Source organism: Arachis stenosperma, chromosome 10 (assembly GCF_014773155.1).
Source record: "Arachis stenosperma cultivar V10309 chromosome 10, arast.V10309.gnm1.PFL2, whole genome shotgun sequence".
Lineage (NCBI taxonomy): Eukaryota > Viridiplantae > Streptophyta > Magnoliopsida > Fabales > Fabaceae > Arachis > Arachis stenosperma.
This window is the reverse complement of record NC_080386.1, coordinates 131,417,181-131,437,803: the sequence shown is the minus strand read 5'-3', so window position 1 is coordinate 131,437,803 and position 20,623 is coordinate 131,417,181. Positions and strand designations below refer to the sequence as shown.

Sequence of the window (20,623 nt, the reverse complement as noted above, 5' to 3'; positions counted from 1 at the left end):
TTTATTTCTGAATATGCAGCTAACCCGACGTATTTATAGCATCCGTAGACAATAGAATATGCCATTACATGATAGGATCATACCTTACATGGAGAGGGTTGGGTCGTACCACTTGGCTAGGCTGAACGCGCATTGGTTCTAGTTGGATGAGCCTATGGTCAGCACATTTATCGAGAGGTGGCGGCTTGAGACTCAAACTTTTCATATGCCATTCGGAGAGTGTACTATCACGCTCAAGGATTTGGCATACCAGTTGGGGCTGCCCGATACAGCTGTTCATGGACAAGAGTGGTAATCGGGTCCACCTTCGCTGGTTGCCATTTGTGGCGAGACTTGACAACATGGGCAGCTATAGCTGGGGCGCCGCTGCGTTGGCGTGGCTGTACCAATGCATGTGTAGGGTGGCAAACAGAAACGTCACCAACTTGGCTGGGCCCCTACAATTGCTACAGTCATGGATCTTTTGGTGGTTCCCCACACTGAGGCCGCAGGATTTTGACGCTTTCTCTTTTTTGTTGGCATCCAGGTATAATTTAATACACGTATTCTTTCAAGTTAATAACGTTCTATATATAAAATTACATACTTATGTGATATTTCTGTCACTCAGATGGGCCACATATTTACCCACTTCTATGGGAAGGAACAACGAATTATTCAGTATCGTCTGGCATTGGATCGACTGGGTAATCGAGATGTAAGTAATTTATTTTTGTTTTTAATATTTTATTAGTTCTTCCCCCACTTATTTGTATACATTGGTACAATGCTGACTTATCTCCTGACTATCAGATTGTGTGGGAGCCTTATGGTTCTCTGGACGTACTTGCAGTCATTCATCCGAAGATACTAACTGAGGAGCACAACCGGTTATGGTGGGCCGTCACCAGTCTGATATACTTTGCAGTGATTGAGTGGCATCAGGGAGACAGGGTCTTCCCACAGCTAGGGGGCGTACAGCATCTGCCTGAGCCAGCCCTGAACATAGAGTATCTTCATAGTAAGAACGACAGGGGTGGAGATAGATGGTTCCCCACTTACTATAGGACATGGCATCAGCATTGGAACGAGCGAGTTCGCTCTGTGTTGAGTATCTAGAGACTGACTGATCCTGGTCCATCCGCTGAGTACATTGACTGGTGGTACCGTATTGCACATAGGATTTTGTCACCAGGGATTGCGTTCGTAGACCCCAGGCCGACGCAGGTTCCAGACGATACTATACTCAGAGGGTTGTCGCAGGCTCCCATTAGAGTACCAGCGTCGGATATGCCTGATAACAGACGTGTGGAGCGAAGACGACGCATTGGTACATGTGCCACTGATCGCGAGTGGCGCTGGCTCGACGACATGATGCAGGAGGAGCAGCTTGGTGGTGATGACGAAGGCCAGGCAGATCATCGCCTTTGTCGATCTAGTGCTAGACGACGGGCTGCTCGTGCTGGACGAGCACCTTCCGTCCACCATGATGACGAGGCTAGATCGTCCCGTAGTCAGCCTACTGACACTCAGGTTGGTGGCACTGCGGAGGCTAGTATGGGTGGTACACCTTTTACTCACGTATCTAGCTCTCAAGTACTGCATGAGTGTAGCACGCAGATATTAGTTGATCTTGCTACCACTACTTTCACCATGGATTTGGACGATCAGCTGGCTGGACCACAGTTCTATGCAGATTTCGCTGAGACAATACGGGGTGACGACGTTCATCAGTACCAGAGTTCGATTCCAGGTGGTCCGTCCGAGCCTTCGGAGTACAGGCCACAGCTAGCATATGTGTCGTCCCAGGTTCCTGAGTCCCAGTTTCCGGTCGACCTGAATGAGCTCGCGGGCAATTCATACGACACTTGGTTCGGCATGGGGGGGGGGATGCCGCCATCTGCATTTGGAGTTGGGCTACAGGAGGCTCCACCCGGAGATCGGCAGACGACCAGAGTTAGGCGTCCGACTCGATGTGGCACAGGCTTGCACCTACTTGGTCCATTCGGGGGCGACCATGATGTTGATGCACTACAAGAATATGGCCGATTAGCTACCACGAAAAGAGTCGTAAAATCATCGCTAATCTGACGCAAAATATAATTTGTGACAAATTAGCTACCGCCTAGCAACTAATCATTTTCTCGCTAATTACAAGTCGCAGATCAGTGAGGCAAATACAACAGTCGCTATTTCATCGGAAATTTTTTTAGCTACCGAATAGATAGTCGCAAATCCATCACTAAAGTAAAAGCTAATTCCATAGAAGAAATAGACTAAACGGTAGTCGCTAATTAGTGCCAAACTCTACTGCAGCAGACTCGTCGCTAAACGCAAGCTAATTTCGTAGACAAAATAAAAAGCTTAGTTGACGCTAATTAGCGAGAAATTTTTTCGAACCTAACTCGTCGCAAGTTGTCCGCTAATATGATCGCAAATTTGTCGCGTTTTGTAGCAAATCTATAGCTAATCTTTGAAAATTCTTAATTAAATTTGTAGGAATTCTGTCGCTAAATCAAAGCTATTCTAAATGAGAAAGTAGAGTTATGAAGTAGTCGCTAACTTTCTAGGAAATAATATATAATCAATTAGTTGCAATACTATTGCATAATGTCATCGCAATTTTCTTTTAAACTAGTAACAAATCGATAAATATCTCATAAATATTTTAGTTGTAATAGAGTTTTTAATTTATCACCATCATCAACTGCGAATATGTCGCTAATTTTTCTGTAATAATTATACTAAATAATTTCTTTAAATAATAAAAATTATCTATAAACAACATATAGATGTAAAGACACTTTAACTTATTCAGCCAAGAACCAAATCTGTAGTAAACCTTGCATAGCTTTGTCTCTTATTTTCAGTTAGTACTTAATACATCAAATTCTTGTTCACAACTTTGTCTCTTATTTCCAGTTAATACTTAATACATCAAATTCTTGTTCACGGAAAAACGTTACATTAAAGTTTTACCCTCAAGATAGAAATGTGAGGAAGAAAAAGTCAACTGAAAGGCCAAAGTACAACAACTACAGGTAATTTTAGTGAAGGTATGCCTCCATTTGCAAGGTAAGGAATGGGCCTGCTGGAATTACTTGAACTATAGCCATTTCTCACTGCTTTCAAATGGTCAACATTCATGTCAGAACTTTTCTTGATCTTCTTTTCTTGAATCTGTTCAACTCTCACATGAGGGGAGAAAATAAAAAAGAATAAGTTTATGTCAAAAGCTATTCACTCTAATAACCAAATATCAAAAACAAAAAATGGAAACTCGTGATCGAAAAAAGACTCATGGTGGAAAAAAGAAACCACATAGACATGATATCAGATAACAAAATCTGTAGAATATTTGAGCTGAGACTCCAATGCCAAGTTATAGGAATCTATTCCAAAACAAGGAGCTGGAGCAATAATAATTTATTCAAAGATATCCAAAGCCTAATGTCTAACAAGAGTGCCATTCAACTCTTTGTCAATTTAGATAAATAACATGCGTTCTGAAATTTGTCGCATATCATAGAAAATTTAGTGAATGCATAGAACTGATAGGACCTAGAAAATCCCAACCATCTAAAAGATGCCAATTAAATATATAAATAAGTGGAAAATTAAAAGATAACAGCCAAATAGCAATCACAAAGAGCAGAGCCATTTGTCCTAATTGGCTTTTGAAACTAACAGTTTAAAACTACATTATGCACATAACTCCAACTAAGCCAATTAGATTTCAGCCACAATACAGTTCTACAAAATTTAATCAGAGTGTAGCACATAACATTAACATACCTTAACTGCAAGTTCTCTAATAGACCAGCATGCATTATTTGCTTTTGAAATAGCCTCTTTAACCTTAGAAATTTCTTGTATAGATAACATAGTACATTAGTAAAATAATTGAAAAAATACCACTCAGCTGAACCCTAAGCTAATACCAAAAATACACATACCAGCTGCTTGGCTTAACTTTTAGTATGAGAAATAAATCATTATAAAATGCAACAGAAACCAAATCATTAAGTTGACTATAGTAGAACCTTGTATACAAAAAGAAAAGGTGTAATAATGGTGCTTATTATAAATATAAATAGCACCAACTAAGATGAATTAAATGTGGCCACAACATTCAAAGCAACTGAAACTTAAACAAACAATTGTAATTACGAAGGTGCTTGAATCATGCTAGTAGGAAAGAGAAGTACTAAACATTGCCAGTTTAATTATTTTGTCTTTTTACAACCAAATCATGAAAATATTCAGAGATTCATGTGAGAAATAGAAATCAAAGCATACCATAGAAGTTATAAAATTGACAAAAAATAGAGGACCTATACCAAGACATCGAAATGTGAAATAAATGCTTTCAAAGTACATAACATCATAGACAAGAAAAGATATTTCCTAACAGATAAAACATAAGAAAAAGTGGGGTGCATACATGTGCTATAGACTGCCATTTGCAACCTTCAGCCACCATGGATGGCGCTGGGCACCCGAGAGGGGCTCTACATGACTGTCGGCCTTCTCAAGAGGAACAAGAAATTTGAAGAGAAGAAAGAAGAAAGTGCATAAAGATGGAAACCCAGCTGCTCATACCAACAAAGGAATACTGGATGGTTAATGGTACCCCATTAGAGGGAGGTCTAGAGAATATAAGAACTATTACTCATATGGTCAAAGAGGGTCTTATCCAAAATAAAATAGAAGGAGAGGGTCTAAAAAAAAGATCCGAGGATGAGTTTGATGATGATGAAGAAGAAGTAGAGGACAAACCTGAGAAATGTAAGGAATGGAAAGAGATGGCAGCAACTACACTCCAAAAGGAATAAGAGTGGAAATCAGAAATTAGGGTCTCTACAACATTATCATTAATGAGAAAATGGAAAGGAAGCTCTAAAAATTATGGTAGAACACCCTTATAGTTAAGTTATTGGGAAGAAGAGTTGGATATGCAGCTATAACAAGGAGACTTGAGAGTTTGTGGAGTGACAAAGGAAGCATAAATGTCATACATGTTAGTAATGATTATTACCTGGTCTATAGATATAAAGCATTCCAAGAGAGGAAAGAGATCTTTGTTTGAATTTGAAAGTTGCTACCATTTCTCTATTAATGGTAGCATGAGAATGTCTAGATAAACAGGCTGCAAAACAAGGAAAGAAGCAGTTCATATGGAAATTCATTAGATACAAAAGAATGCAAGAAAAATAATTCAAGAAAAAAAGAGAAAGAGAAACTTTTATGTAGGGAAGGTTGCTTACCCTTTCATGAAAAACTATTAAAAATAACATACCTGATTCAGCTCCCCACCAACAGCTTCAGCTAGAGTTCCAATGGCATTATATACAAACGGTCCTTCTCCACCAAGCAGCCCAGATCCCACTCATGGCCGCTAAATAACCCCATCTTCAACTGCTCCACCAAACGCTCTACATATTATTTTATTTATAGTTCAAACATTAGTTTCATCATATAGATCATATATAGTAATACCCTGCTGTATTGTTTCAATATTATGCACGCATGCTATGGTGAATGTTCAAGCTCCTTAATTTTATACATTTACTATATGTACTATTAAGAAAATAATCTAAAGTTATCTTATTATTAGTCAAACTGCGATTATTAAATCTGTTGCTACTTGCTAGCTAGCTGCTCCAGATTCCTAAAAAGTCATCAGTATATATAGTGCAGGGGGTCATGGCCGCTAAAGCATTATTCTTAGCTTGAAACGCAATGAAAACCAGCGCAGTCTAAGAATTTCCTTATGCAATTAGTAATCAGTACATTGCATCTTATTAAATTAAATTAAATTATTCATCTAAAAATAAAGAACCTTTGGTTTTATCACTTTTAAATTTCCTTCATCATTACTCTTATCCATCAAACTAAATAGTAGAAACAAGACAAGGTTGCTATGCCTAGCTATGAATTCATTTGATATATGCACTTCATGCAGTTTACAACGCTATAACATTGGAATCACTGGAACTTGAAAGAAAGGATAAGAGTCATCTAAAGAAGAAATACAAACAAATCATGAAATGCAAAATGCAAGCAATGCCACATGGATCAGATAAAGCTACCACATGCAAAAAAACTATGACAATTATATGGATTCAATCAGCAAAATATCGAAAAATCAACAAACCCTAATGAAGCAATATGCAAAATCATAAAGCAAAATGTAAAATCAAAAAGCAAACTCTAACAAAGGAAGAAATAGAAATTACAAAAATTTAAAACCATAAAAATCAGAATAAGCACCCCCCCAAAAAAAAAGAAATATATTAGAACAGCAAAAAAATCCACCAAAAGAAAGAGCACAATTCTAACAGCAACTGCCAAGAAGCTTGTGTACCTAAAATAAAACATATTGTCTAACAAAATTCTAACCATAATGCAAAGATTTCTTAGATCAATGTTAACAAAACAAAGCAAAAGCATTTTACAAGTTTCTAGTTAATTCGACCAATAATTATATCAATGACAATTTTAACTCAAACAGCAAGCTTACAAACAGTAAAAAATTATAACTCAAATCATGTAATGTATGCAGCACCAATAAGATAAACACCAACCAGTTGCCTCAATTCTCCAGCATGAGCTATAAGTTAAATCAATCATGATTCAATGTGCTCTTTAGAGTTCAACCACAGACGAAAATCTCAGAGAAAGGAGTGAAAAGTAGGCAGATTATTTTAATAGACTTCAAATTGGTTGCAATAGGAATTGTTTCCCAAAGGGCCATTAAGGGTATGTTCGTGAGTTAAATTTATCATTACAGTTCAAAGTTCAAACCCTCCCCTTCCCTCTCTTCCAGTCCAATACAACTTCTAAAATATATTGTTGCCTGCAGAGACATCGAATCAAAATTGAAATTGAAATTCAAATAAGAATGAAATGAAAGTTGAAGAGAGAGAGAGAGGTTAGGAGTACGGACAGGAAGTAATCGTAGAAGCCGAAAGTGAGGACAAAAGCACGGCAAGCTCTAGCAGCGGCGGCGGCTTCCATCGACCCCAGGAGCGACGACAGTGCACGGCGGAACAGCCTCCTTCTCTCTTGCGTCGTGTCTTCGTCCTCTCTCTCCATCTCGTCTGCGAATCGTCTCTCTCTCCTCCGGGCTCCCTGCTCCGCGACGGCGATGGCGGCGGCTGCAGCGGAGTTGCGGCGGTGACCCCCTCTCACTCTCTGTTCTCTCGCTAGCGCCCTCTCATCTCGTCTCCCTCCTCTACTTCCTCTGGTTCACGCTTTCTCTCGGATCTGGGGGGTGTGTGTGTGTGTGTGAAAGGGGGCGTGGTGGCAGCGGTGAGTGATGGTGAGTGAGTGTGAGTGTGGGTGTGTTAGGGTTAGGGTTTTGAACAATCCGAAGTTGAATTGCGAAGGTAAGGGGCAAAAGCTTTCTCTGATCTGATATTCTGATGGCCAAAGGGGGAAAAGAGAAAAATTAATTCTGTAGTGTGTGTTTTTGCTTTTGGGGGGAAAGGGGAAGAAAAATTTAGTTAGGCGTACTTTGGTAAAATTTTTATTTTTTAAAAGTACTTTGTAAAAGTTAATTTTTAAAAGATGATTTTTTAAAAAGATTTTTTAAAAAATGACTTTTTAAAAATGGTAGTATTTATATTTAATAAATTAAATTAAAAATAATTTTTAATAAACATAAATAATATTAATTATATTTGATAAAATAATTTTTTAAATTTAAAAATACTATAATAAACATAAATGTAAGTATTAAATTCTCCTTTTTTTTTAATTTCGTTTTCTCTCCTTCTTTTTTATTTTTCATGTGTATATGCGGCAGTATTTGAGTGAAATTAAAGTTTTCAGTTATCAATTAGAATTAAAAATTAGAGATTTCATAAAAAAATTTGGATATAATAGATATTTAGGTGAAATTAAGGGTACAATAATAATTTTAAAATTAAATATATTCTATCAAAAATAATTTAGAAACACTATTTATTAACACTAGCAGCTCAACAGGCACTTTAGTCGTATTTCTATTGTGTTTAAAAGATTAATTTTTATATTTTAATTTTTAAAATTATAAATTTTATAAAATAATTTAAAAATTAAGAATAACAAATATTTAAAAATAAATATAAAAATAGAGGTTTTATTGGTAATTTGTAATTGAGTTTTGGCATGTTTAATTATAAGTTGTTTCTCTTCTTGCAATCTTTTTGAGACAAAAAAAATAAAAAAAATTTCAATACATAATTGATTTAATAAATGGGAGAAAGATACATAGAGATAAAAAAGAATTAATACAAATAAATGAAGACATGAAAGAAGAGAATGGAATAAGGAAGAGGATGATGTGGATGAAAGTCCAAAAGTATTCTAATAAGTGATTATAAGGTGAGAGAAATTTGATGGAAATTTTTTTAAACCGAATAATTGACATTAAGTGAAAAGTAAATTATAAAATGAACAGATTAATTATACTTTATAAAGTACAGTTTAAATCTAAAATATCAATTATCTAATTTAAATCATTTAATTTTATTATTTTTTCATTACCAAAACTTGATTTCGAATTATATAAAATAATCAATTTTAATTATACCAAATATCCAATTATACTAAAGATAATATGAAAAAAACTTAAAAATTTCAATTTCAATTATTATCAAAATTACTTATGACTATATATATATCATAAAGCTTTATTTAATTACTTTTAGTAAAATAATTTTCTTAAACTAAATTTTTTAACAAATATATCAAATTTAATTTTTCAAAAATTCGGATTGTTACATCAAAATGAAATAAGGACTGAATAAGGATTAACGTTTTTCCTCACAAATTAGTAGCATAATAAAATAAGCGAGGAAAGTCTATCAGTTGTTAAGCAGTCGCTAATTCCTCACTAAATAAGCTTTTGATCAGTGACTCAATTGCGACCACTTACCTCTAACATTTTCTCGGTTAGTTTGGATTTGTTATAACTTTGCGACAGATTTCTAACGAGATTAGTGAGTAATTTGCTACAAAATAAGTAGGATATAGCTTTTGCTTTGCGACGAAATTGCAGTTGCCAAGTCGCTCGCTAAACTAAACTTGCGACAACTTAGCGACAAATATATTTCGCTAGCTAATCAACGACTTGAAATCAGCGAGCGAAGTATGTTAGTTGTTAAACGGTCGCAAATTTCTCGCAACTTAGGTCATAGGCGCTCAATATCCGTATTTCCACTTTAGCGACTAATTAGTAAGGAACAGTTCCCTAGCTAAATGATTTATCTATTGCGACGAGTTAGCGACGACTATTTTCTGTCGCTACTCTTATTTTGAATTTTACAATATTATGCGACAAATTAGCGAGAATCTAGTTGCTCGCTAAAAATAAAAACTTTGGTGACAAATTAGCTAGGAAATTGTCCATCGCAAAATGTATTTCAAGTCTTTGTGACGGATTAGCTAGTAACATTGTTCCTCACTAATTAGACTTTTTGCACAAAGTTTATTAAGCGACGAACTAGTGTGTGAATTGTTTCTCGCTAATTGTATATCAAACAATTGCGACGAAATAGTGACAATAATATCTCTCGCTATTTTAATTTTATTCGATTGAACCCCTAAGTGACTGATTTGCTAGAACATTGTCACTCGCTAATTAATTTGTGACAAATTAGCGAGAAAATTTTTCCCGCTCTTTTTTTAGCCACAAAAGTCAATCTGCGAGAAACAAACTTACTCGTAAATCTCTCGCTAATCAATCGCTTTTCTCAAGTTAAGGTATTTTGTGACCGCTCATTAATTTTGTCGTTAGTGCGTCACTAATTCCTCGCAAGTTAGTGACGGATTAGTAACAAAATATATTTCTCGCAAAAATTCGTCGCTAATTTGTCAAATTCTTGTAGTGATGGTGACCAACAGTAGCGCCCATTATGTTAAATCCGACCATTATCATTGTATGAATTATGACTTATTTATTTTCTGTTAGTTTTAACGACTTGTGACAGTTATATTTGTATCACTTATGTAGTTAACTAATTTTGTGTTAGTGTTAATGCCTGATGGCTATTATTCTTGTACGACTTATTGTTTATAACGATTACATTTTGTATCAATTCGTGCATTTTGCATCATGGGTTGTTACTATTACACAGGTATTTCTGTTTTTTTTTTATAATGAGCCACTCTCCTCATAATCCGCTACAGGGTATAGCGGATTATGTGATGCCAGATTCTCAACGTAATCTGCGACAAGATGTAGTAGATTACGTGTATTTAAAATTCGCGTTAGAGTGTCGTGAATTACATACAATTGTGATTGTTGCATTTTTGTATGTAGTTTTCCAATATTGTATTTAGGTATAGGTTTTCTTCACTTATTTTATTTATGTAAATTGCCCTTTAATAAATTTTTCTACTAAATTAAAAAAAAAAAACCATATACGCACACATATAGCAGTTATATATGCACTCAATACATTGTAAAGTATGTATCTTTTGAATGATAACCGACGTAGTTAGCAGCATTACATGACTTCTCCCAAACCACATTCCATAAGATATAATAGAGGCTGTAAATGGAGACAGCAACCTATGCACAGGTAATTGATGTTATTTGAATCTCAAATAATTTCGATGTACAACACCAAGTTGTGTGGCTATTATATATTTCCTTTTCTTTTCTTTTGCTTTTTGTTATTTGTTATATTAAGAGAAATATTGAAACCTAAAATTTTTATATATACATTTTGCAGTGTATAAAAAGAGGACACAATTAACTGTTTTTTTTTTCTAATTTATTCATTTATTACCTGGGTTAGGTATAACTGTATAAGATTTGGTAGGGCCAAATTTATACCATTACAATAATTGGCGTTAATAAATGTTATTTTTATACGTGTGTGAGCTAAACACTTTTTTTACTAAATTTTAATATTTTAAATCAATCTCTAAAAATTGTTTGTTAGATAATTTAATCTTCAATCAATTTTAATCACCATATGCCACGCTTGATTGTTGTCTGTACTTTTTTTTTGGGACAGGAATTGTTGTCTGTACTATATGCCACATTGCCACGCCTGATTTCATTATATATACCCCACGGGATTCACATTTGCCATGCAAAACGGATTGTGTAATAAAATAAGGAAAAGTACTAGGAAATAAGAGTTTAGTAAATAATGCGGTCAGAACTACTTAAATAAAGACGCTTAAAATATTTTTTTTAAAGATATTTTTTAATAATTAAAATTTAATATATATAATCGATTAAATCGTGTTATTTTTGTTAAAATTAAGTTAGATAAATTGATTTGACCGAAAAAATGATGAATTAAATTTTAAATTGGTCTAAATTAATATTATTTTTTATAAAAAATAACTACAATGTCCTATTATAGAAAATGACTAAAATACTTCTATTATATATATTAATTTTGAGAATCCCAAATTTTAATCCTTTATTTTTCTATCGTAGGGTTAGAATTTAGAAATTTTAAAATTAATATATATATAATAAAAGTATTTTAATCATTCTCTATAATAAGGATATTGTAGTCATTTTTTTATAAAAAAATAATATTAATTTAGACTAATTCAATATTTGATTTACTATTTTTTCGGTTAAATCAATTTGTTTACCCTAATTTTGACAAAAATAACATAATTTAATCGATTATATATATTAAATTTTAATTACTAATAAAAAACATCTTAAAAAAACATTTTAAGCGTCTTTATCTGAGTGGCTCTCTAATGCAGTTACATATATAGTAACTTTACTTCTCTACTTATGATTTTTGTAGGAATATAATATATTTTTATTTTATTGACCATATTGTTTACGAAAATCATATTCTACTTAGCAAAACCGAATAAATAATTGATTGTGGCTCGCAATGTTCAATCTATTGTGGGGACGACCTCACTCGTACAATAATTCAAAAGAAATATTACCCATACCAATTTTTAATACACATTGCATTAGTATATACTTTTTTATATATCTATTTAAAATAATTAATTTTTTGAAGAATAATTTTGTAATGAGTTTATAGATTATTAAATAAAATAAATATCACGTGAATTTTGAAAAAAAAAGTCTTTATTAAAAAATATATTGAATAATTTTTTAAAAACTATACAAAAGTTTATAAATTCTGACAAAAAAAATTCTGCTAAAAAATTATGGATAAAAAAAATAAATCATATTAGACATTGTAGTTTTTCAAAGACTTACAAATTTAATATTTTAATTCTTCATATAATAATTTAATTTTTTTTACCCATAATTTTTTAGCAGAATTTTTTCAAATAAGAAATTTCATAAGGCCCTAAGCAGAAAGGTATATGTAAGTTATTAAAAAATTATATATCTGAAACTATATACTGTTAACAAAAACAACGTAACAATAAATAAATATCTAAAACTATAACAAAATAATAAAAAATTATATTTTTAGAAGTGAAAAATGACTCTTGTATTTACCAAATAATTTGTATATTTGATCCAAATTTTAAATTTGTAAAAATATTTAGATAACTATATATATAAGAGATGTATGTAAAATATCAGAACGAAATTCGATTTCTAGACTTTTTTTTAAATTTTTTAAATTTTTAATTTGATAAACTTAAGTGAATTTATACAAGAACATAATTTTTAATTTAACCAAAAAAAAAAAAGCTTTACCATCGTGTTTGAGTAAATGCATGCTAAACGAGTCACTAAAAAAAAAAATGCATGCTAAACTTGCAAATCCAATTAAAAACGGGTAAGCATATTAAATCTTTCCACATGGCCATTCCTAGAAAAGAAAAAATAAAGTGTACATAAAATATAAAAATAAAAGTGGTATATATAAATGAAAAAGTATAGAAAATTAAGTGTTTAACCAGCCAAAAAATGAACAACTCAATTAATTATAATTATTAATAATTAATTTTAAATTTTTAAATTTAAAATTTAAAAAAATTTTAAACTGGTTAAGTAAACTTAATTAAAATTTATAAAAACCTTTCTCTTTTTTTTTTCACATTAATCTACCCACTTCTAAAAATAAACCTCTACAAGAATTTATATCCACTCAATTTCAATCTAAATGCTATGTCATTCACTTGCTCCTTAGAGAGTGTTTCACCACTCCCGAAACATATATACAACACAGATTTCAATAGCTGATGGTTCAACCATGCAACACATTCATGAATCTTCTCATCTTGGTTTTGGTTGGATTGAGCAACGATGAGTCCAACCGAAAAAATAGAACAAGAAGAATGAGAACTATTGTGTAAAGCTCTACTCATGGTCTCTTGTTCCAAATCATTGAAGGTATGATACTATAAACTAAAGAGACTTTCTGGCACACACTGAGAAATAGTGTGTAGATTTTACCTGATCGACGAAACAGAATCGGATCTGGAAGGTCCTTCACCTTGAAAGAAGCATAATCACAACCAGAAATAGCCATTGTTCGTTCCAAGTCAAGAAACTCGGGTTTGGATTCGAATTCGGAGGAAAAGCTTTCATCAAACTTTGGAAAGGGAAGAACGAAGGAGAGGAATTCTTAAAAAACTATGAAATTCTTAAAAAATAAAGATATTCACATTTTCAATACAAAAACATTCAAAAAAAATATATAAAAGAACATATATTTAGTATGAAAAAGAAACATTTTGATGCTTAGCAGAAAAAACATCCATGAATATTAACTTATTTATTTATGATTTAAAATATTAGTTATTAAATGTTTCACCATATTCAAATTAGGAGGAGATACGTTCAGTATCATTGCAACGTGAATCACAGAAACTGTTTCAATTAGCTTCCGTCTCTTCATCCTCCTTCTTTTTTCAAATGCCTAAAATATGATAAATAAAAAAAATAGATTCAGAACCATCTAATTTACAAAGAAAAGAAACATTCTAATACCTAGCATAAGGACCATTCACATAGAGATTTTAGATTTACAAAGAGACATTTGGTTAATTTTTTGATTGATACCCTCTTAATTTTCTAGCATTGTTATATATAAATATATAATGATTAATGAGTAATATAAAAATAAACATCGATTTTAAAAATCTTACGAGCAATTTACATAATTTGCTCTAATAATATTTGTCGTATAACAATATTTGCTCTAAAAATTAGCAAGATTATATGACTAATAAATATTTTATTTTATATCAATATTTAATTAATAATAATTTATAATTATATTTATAAAATTTGTACATAAAAATATATAATTTATATTTATATTTTTTAAAATTTATACACATAAATTAATAAAATTTATTTATTAAAAATAATTTAATATCTATGACGGGCCAAAATTACTAAGAAATGCTGCAATAGAGTTTCTGATTTTCCTTCTATATAAGGAGTATCAGATTTTGAACTTACATACACATACACATGCTAATATTGAAGTTACAAAGCCAAAAATGGTTAGCATCAAATCTATCCACACTGTAATTCCGACTGAAGCTACCCCTAATGCCACTTTGTTGCTCTCTGAGAGTGAGCAAATCAAATCTCATACTCATGCACTCACAATTTACATTTACCGCACAAATCACGATCATAACCACCACAATATCATTGATACAATCAAACACTCTCTTGGCAACATCTTAATTCTTTACTACCCTCTCGCCGGCCGCCTTCGCATGATTCAAGGCGGAAGAATGGAAATTGACTGCAACGGGAAGGGTGTAATGCTGTTCGAAGCGGAGTCCCGGAAAACATTGCAAGACTACGGTGATTTCATGCCCACCACCGCCTTGCGGCCGCTTCTTCCGACGGTTGATTACCGTGAGCCTGTGGAAAACATTCCTCTTGTTCTGGTGCAGGTGACGAGATTCGCGTGTGGTGGTCTGTGTGTTGGGTTTGGAGTTTCCAATGTCGTTGTGGATGGAATCTCTGGTACTGTCTTCGTTGACGCTTGGGCTAAGCTTGCTCGAGGTGGCACTTTGGGAGAAGATGAGAAGCCAATTCTTGATAAAATGGTGATTCTGAAATCTGAGTTTACCGCACCGCGTTTTGAGCACCGTGAATTCAAGCCACTTCCGCTTATAATTGGTAGCTCTGACGCCAGTGAGGAGAGCAAGAAGGAGACAGATCTTGCAATTCTGAAACTTACAAGGGAGATGGCAGAGAAGCTGAAGAAGAAAGCCAATGACGACGGATGCTTGGAATTTGGTTACGAGGAGGCAGTTACCCCGCAGAAGCACCATCGACCCTACAGCAGGTACGTTTACGTACTCACAAAATGTAGTTATAGGTTGAAAACAAAAATGTTATTCGTCCAGGAAAATTAGTCTCTAAAATTAATATATTTATTTATAAATATATATAATTTAATTTATTTTTAATATGTATTATATTTTAATATGTATTTAATACTGGTTAATTTTAATATAATAGTAGAGTTGAAAATAGTAATAGAGTGACTCATTAGTATCGAAGTTGTTCACATGTTATTAATTGATTATACTACATGTATATTAAAATTAAGTATTAATACAAATTATAAAATATATGTTAGAATATAAATATAGATTTAAAATAAATTAAATTACACATATATTTATATACAAATTAATATTTTTATCCGTAACAATATTACACGAATATAAATTTTTTAAAATTACGCTTTATCTTGACGAATTCAAATATTTATATTTTATATAATCGAATTACATTTACAAAAAGGTCGTAGAGGACAAAAGTGATCGTCGACTAAGAAGATTAGGATCTTTATGAGAGAAAAATCAAATAATAAGATTTTTAGTAATTATTTTTATATGAAAGAGTTTAATTTTTTACTAATAATTAATTTTAATATTCGTTATATAAAATTTAAAACAATTTAACGTGTATACTTTTACATTTAATTAGGCATTAAGTCTGTTACATAAATAAAATAATTAATTTGTATGTTTATTTTTTAAAATAATATTTTTTCTCTCTATATGTATAAAAATAGAATTAGATATTAGTATAAAAAAAATTATATTGATAATGATACAATTAACTTAAAATTAATTTTTTTTAAACAACTGAATCTTGATTTTTATTTTTAATTACAATATTAGTTTTTTTTCAAATGATATGCAATAAATATTAGAAAGAAGAACAGTAAAAATATAGATTAAAAAGATAAACGAAAAAATTTTAAAATTAAATAAAAAATATGTATATAATAATATTTTTTATTTGAATTATGTTATTTTGTTAATTTTATTTTTTCTAAAACAGAAAGGTAGAGAAAAATATAGAATAAGAGAAAAGAGATAGAAAAATAAAGAAGAAGAATGAGAAAGAAAATTTGTTAATTTTAGAAGAAAAATTATTTTATTTGTAATGAAAAATATTTGGTGTTATATTTTGATTTATTAAATTACTAATATAAAATATAAATTATATAAAGTAAAAAAGGTAAAAAGAAATAGAAAGAGAAAGAGGTAGATAAGAGAACGTAGGAAGTGGGTTTATTAATTTTGGAGAAAAATATTTTATCTCAATTTTAATAAAAGAATGTCATGTGACATATTTTTGTTATTAAATTAGTTAGTAACTAATATTTTTACTCGTAATAACATTATGAAAATATAAATTTTTTAAAATTACGGTCCACTTTATTTTGACAGTATAGATTATGTATGGCATAAAAGATTTATAAAATCAAACTACTTTTACAAAAAAAAATTGTAGGTTGATAAAAGTCTCTGGCTAAAAAGATTAAGGTATTTGTAGATAAGAAATCAAATAATAAGATTTTTAGTTATTATTTTTAATGAAAAAGTCTAATTTTTTATTAATAATTAATTTTAACATTCGTCGTCTAAAATTTAAAATAATTTAGTGTGTATACTTTTACATTTAATTAGGTGTTAACTGTTAAGTCTGTTGCATAAATAAAAATAATTAATTTTATATTTGCTATTTAAAAATAATATTTTTTCTATGTATATAAAAATATAATTAGATATTAGCATAAAAAATTATACTGATAGTTATAAAATTAACTCAAAATTAATTTTTTTTAAAACAATTGAATCTTGATTCTAACTTTTAATTATAACATTAGTATTCTCTCCAAATTATATGTAATAAATATTTGAAAGAAGAGAAATAAAAATATAAATTAAAAAGATAAGTGGTGAAAATTTAAAACTAAATAAAAAACTAGAAAATTATGTATACAATAACAATAATAATAATATTTTTTATTTAAATTATATTATTTTGTTAATTTTATTTTCTGTAGAAGAGAAAGATAGAAAAAATAGAGAATGAAAAAAAAGAGAGAAAAATATAATAAAGATGAAGAATGAGAGTGAGAGTGAGAGTTTGTTAATTTTAGAAGAAAATTTTTTATTTTAATTGTAAAAAAATATCGGATGACATATTTTGATTTGTCAAATTACTAATATAAAATATAAATTATATATAGAGTAAAAATAGTAGAGAGAAATAGAAAAATGGAGAGAGGTAGATGAGAGAATTTAGGAAGGAAGTTTATTAATTTTGAAAAAAATATTTTCTCTCAATTTTAATAAGAGAGTGTCATGTGACACATTTGATTATTAAATTAGATAGTAATATATGATACATAATATAGGTATATTTCAATTTCAATTTTAATATTTCAATTTTAATTTTAATGCAGTTAAAGAATGTCATGTTGCACATTTTGATTGTCAAATTAATAATTAGTCATTGATATTGATAATGATATATAAAATAGATAAAGTGGTTGAAGGAATAAGAGAAATAGAGAGAAAGAAAGAGGGAAGAGGGGAGAACTCTTTAATTTTGGAGGGAAAAATTTTATTTCAATTGCAATGAGGGAGTGATATATGACACATTTTAGTTGTAAAATTAGTATTTATAGAGAAGAATGCTTTAATTTTGAAGGAAAATATTTAATTTCAACTACAATGAGAGAGTGATATGTGACACATTTTGGTTGTAAAATTAGTAAGGAGGAGAGAAAAATTCTTTAATTTTAGAAGAAAAGATTTAATTTCAATTGCAATAAAAAAGTGACACGTGACATATTTTAATTGTAAAATTAATATTTATAGATGAAAAAGTCTAGAGGACCAACTTCTAACATAAGCCAATTTGTCAATTATTTGTATTTCTAGTTTTGAAATTCGATAAAATAAGGTGGTGAGAGGTTATTTTTTCTTTTTTATAACATATCTCTTGTTTTTCAATTAGTTGACTCTAATTTATTTTCTAATAGAACTGGTTAGTCATATATAATATAGTTATATTTTAATTTTAATTTTATTTTTATTTTAATAAAATTAAAGAATGTTATATTGCACATTTTAATTGTCAAATTTGTAATTAATTATTGATAATGATATATAAGAGATATAAAATGAATGAAGAAATGAGAAAGATAGAGGAAAAAAAGACAAAAAATGAGAGAATTCTTTAATTTAAATTTTTTTTTATTTCAATTATAACCAAAAAGTGATATATGACATATTTTAATTATAAAATTAGTAATATATAATATATTCAGTAGTGATTAATTTTAGTGATTCACTTTAGTATACGTATTTTTTATTATAAATAAAAAAAAAGAGAAATTAAATTAATTTAAAGAAGATATATTAATTTTGGTGTGTTTGGAATCGGAGCAGGTACGAAAGCATTGCTGCTCATATCTGGAGGTGTGCATGCAAGGCACGCTACGTGGATCACAACCAACCCACGGTGGTCCTCACTGTTGCCGGCGTCCGAAACAGGCTAAAGCCACCTCTCCCTCTAAACTATTTCGGGAACGCGACGCACCCAACTGTGTCACCCACATGCCACAGTGGGGATATTGCTTCAAAGCCACTAAGATATGGTGCGCAAAAGATAAGAGAAGCGATCGAGTTGCTGACAGATGAGTACCTGAGATCAGCCTTTGAGTTCATTGGGAGCCAGGACGATGTAGGGTGGCTGAGGCCAAAGCTTAACAGTGAACCGCCTTTTCTTGGGAATCCAAACCTCAACATTTGGAGTTGGATGAGTAACATGCCTACCTATGGACCTGATTTTGGATGGGGAAGGCCGCTGTATATGGGACCCTGTGAGGTCGTCGGAGACGGCAGGGCGTTTATCATGCCAGCTCCCACCGGAGATGGGACTCTTTCCGTTGTCATTCGCTTGCAGACTCCTCATCTTCAACCATTTGAGAAGTTCTTCTACGAGGACATATAGACGCATGTGGCTGCGCTATTCGGGTGAAAATATTTTTATGTGAAGATATATAATTAAAGATCGTGAAATATATTAAATTATTTAACGATTTTTATTTATAATTTTCACATAAAAATTTTAATTCGAGTGATCATCATAAATATGAGTTACTTTGGTGTTTGTAAATTTTAATGAGTTAAGATATTTTAACTCGTTAAAAACTTTAGTTATATGGAGTGCCTTGCCTTGTTGTTTCAACTTCGATGTTGAAGCTGTGGGCCTGTGGTAGGTACTTTGCCAACTTTGGGCATGAGTATTTAAGTTTTTAATAAGAGACAAATAATGTGGGGTGACGCATCTGCTATTCTGTGGCAATAAAAGGTAGTAAGGTACTACTCATATTTCATTTCATACTTACATAATTGTTGGTACACTAGTTTTCGAGCAATGCTAGGGCCAACAACTTTTGTGATTTATAGTCATTAAATAGTTATTAATGATGGTTTTAATAGTATGAGATTGGTGTGAGATTTCATCCAATAACTCACTTTTCTTTACTTGTTATATGCTGGCCAGAATTTAACAAAGTTACTGGTCCCCCAGATTTTTTTCTAGTTTTCTTTGTCTCATTTCTAGAAAAATTGAAGATTTTTTTAATAAAATCAAATTAAAGGAAAATATCAAGACCTGCTAAAAGTAAAAAGTAAAGTGAAAACTCAACTGCAGTCGATTTAATTTAGTCAAATCAGCCAAATTATCTAACGACTATCAGATATCAATTTCACATGAAGTCGACTTCACCTGAGTTTTCACAAAAAAATAATTTAATTTATAATAAGGTGAAAACTCAGGTGAAATTAATTTCATGTGAAATTAATATCAGAGAGTCGCTAGATGAAAATTTAGTTAAATCAGTTAAATCATTTAATGGCTCTCAAATATCAATTTATTTAGTCAAATCAGTTAAATCATCTAACGGTTCTCAAGTATCAATTTCACGTGAAGTCGATATAATAAGGTGAAAACTCAGGTGAAATCAACTTCACGTAAAATTAATATCAAAGAATCGTTAGATAAAAATTTAGTCAAATCAATCAAATCATCTAACAACGACTGCATCTGAGTTTTCACCTTATAATAATTTTATTTACACACATAAATCAATGCTTTATTTTTAAACATCTTTATAACTATTTGATTAGATTTACGTCCCTACTCATCAGCCAATAAAATTTTAGGGAGGAAAATGTTAGAAAGTAAATTTCCCATTTACCGGAGTAAATTTTAATAATAAAATTATTTTTCATATTGTTTAGTATTTGTCTGAATATACAATGGTTGAACTCGTGAAATTTATATAGCATATAAAAAAGTATATGAATATTGATATGACCAGTAAACATCAGTTACGAGTTATAGCTCGGGATTGTAACCGATGATTTCATCATGGCCATAAACAAC

The 20,623-nt window shown here is 30.9% G+C and overlaps 1 protein-coding gene across 1 annotated transcript; it reads left to right on the top strand.

The window, feature by feature from the left end:
• Positions 1–14,397: 14,397 nt before the first annotated feature.
• LOC130957766 (hydroxycinnamoyl-CoA:piscidic acid hydroxycinnamoyltransferase-like) lies at positions 14,398–19,183 on the top strand. Its single transcript, XM_057884612.1, has 2 exons — positions 14,398–15,203; positions 18,619–19,183. The coding sequence occupies exons 1-2, from the start codon at positions 14,398–14,400 to the stop codon at positions 19,181–19,183; spliced, it is 1,371 nt and encodes a 456-aa protein (XP_057740595.1).
• Positions 19,184–20,623: the final 1,440 nt, after the last annotated feature.

Coding starts and splice junctions, on each gene's coding strand:
- LOC130957766 (XM_057884612.1), top strand. CDS start 14,398: ATGGTTAGCATCAAATCTATCCACACTGTAATTCCGACTGAAGCTACC. Junction 15,204..18,618: donor CACCATCGACCCTACAGCAG/GTACGTTTACGT, acceptor GAATCGGAGCAG/GTACGAAAGCATTGCTGCTC.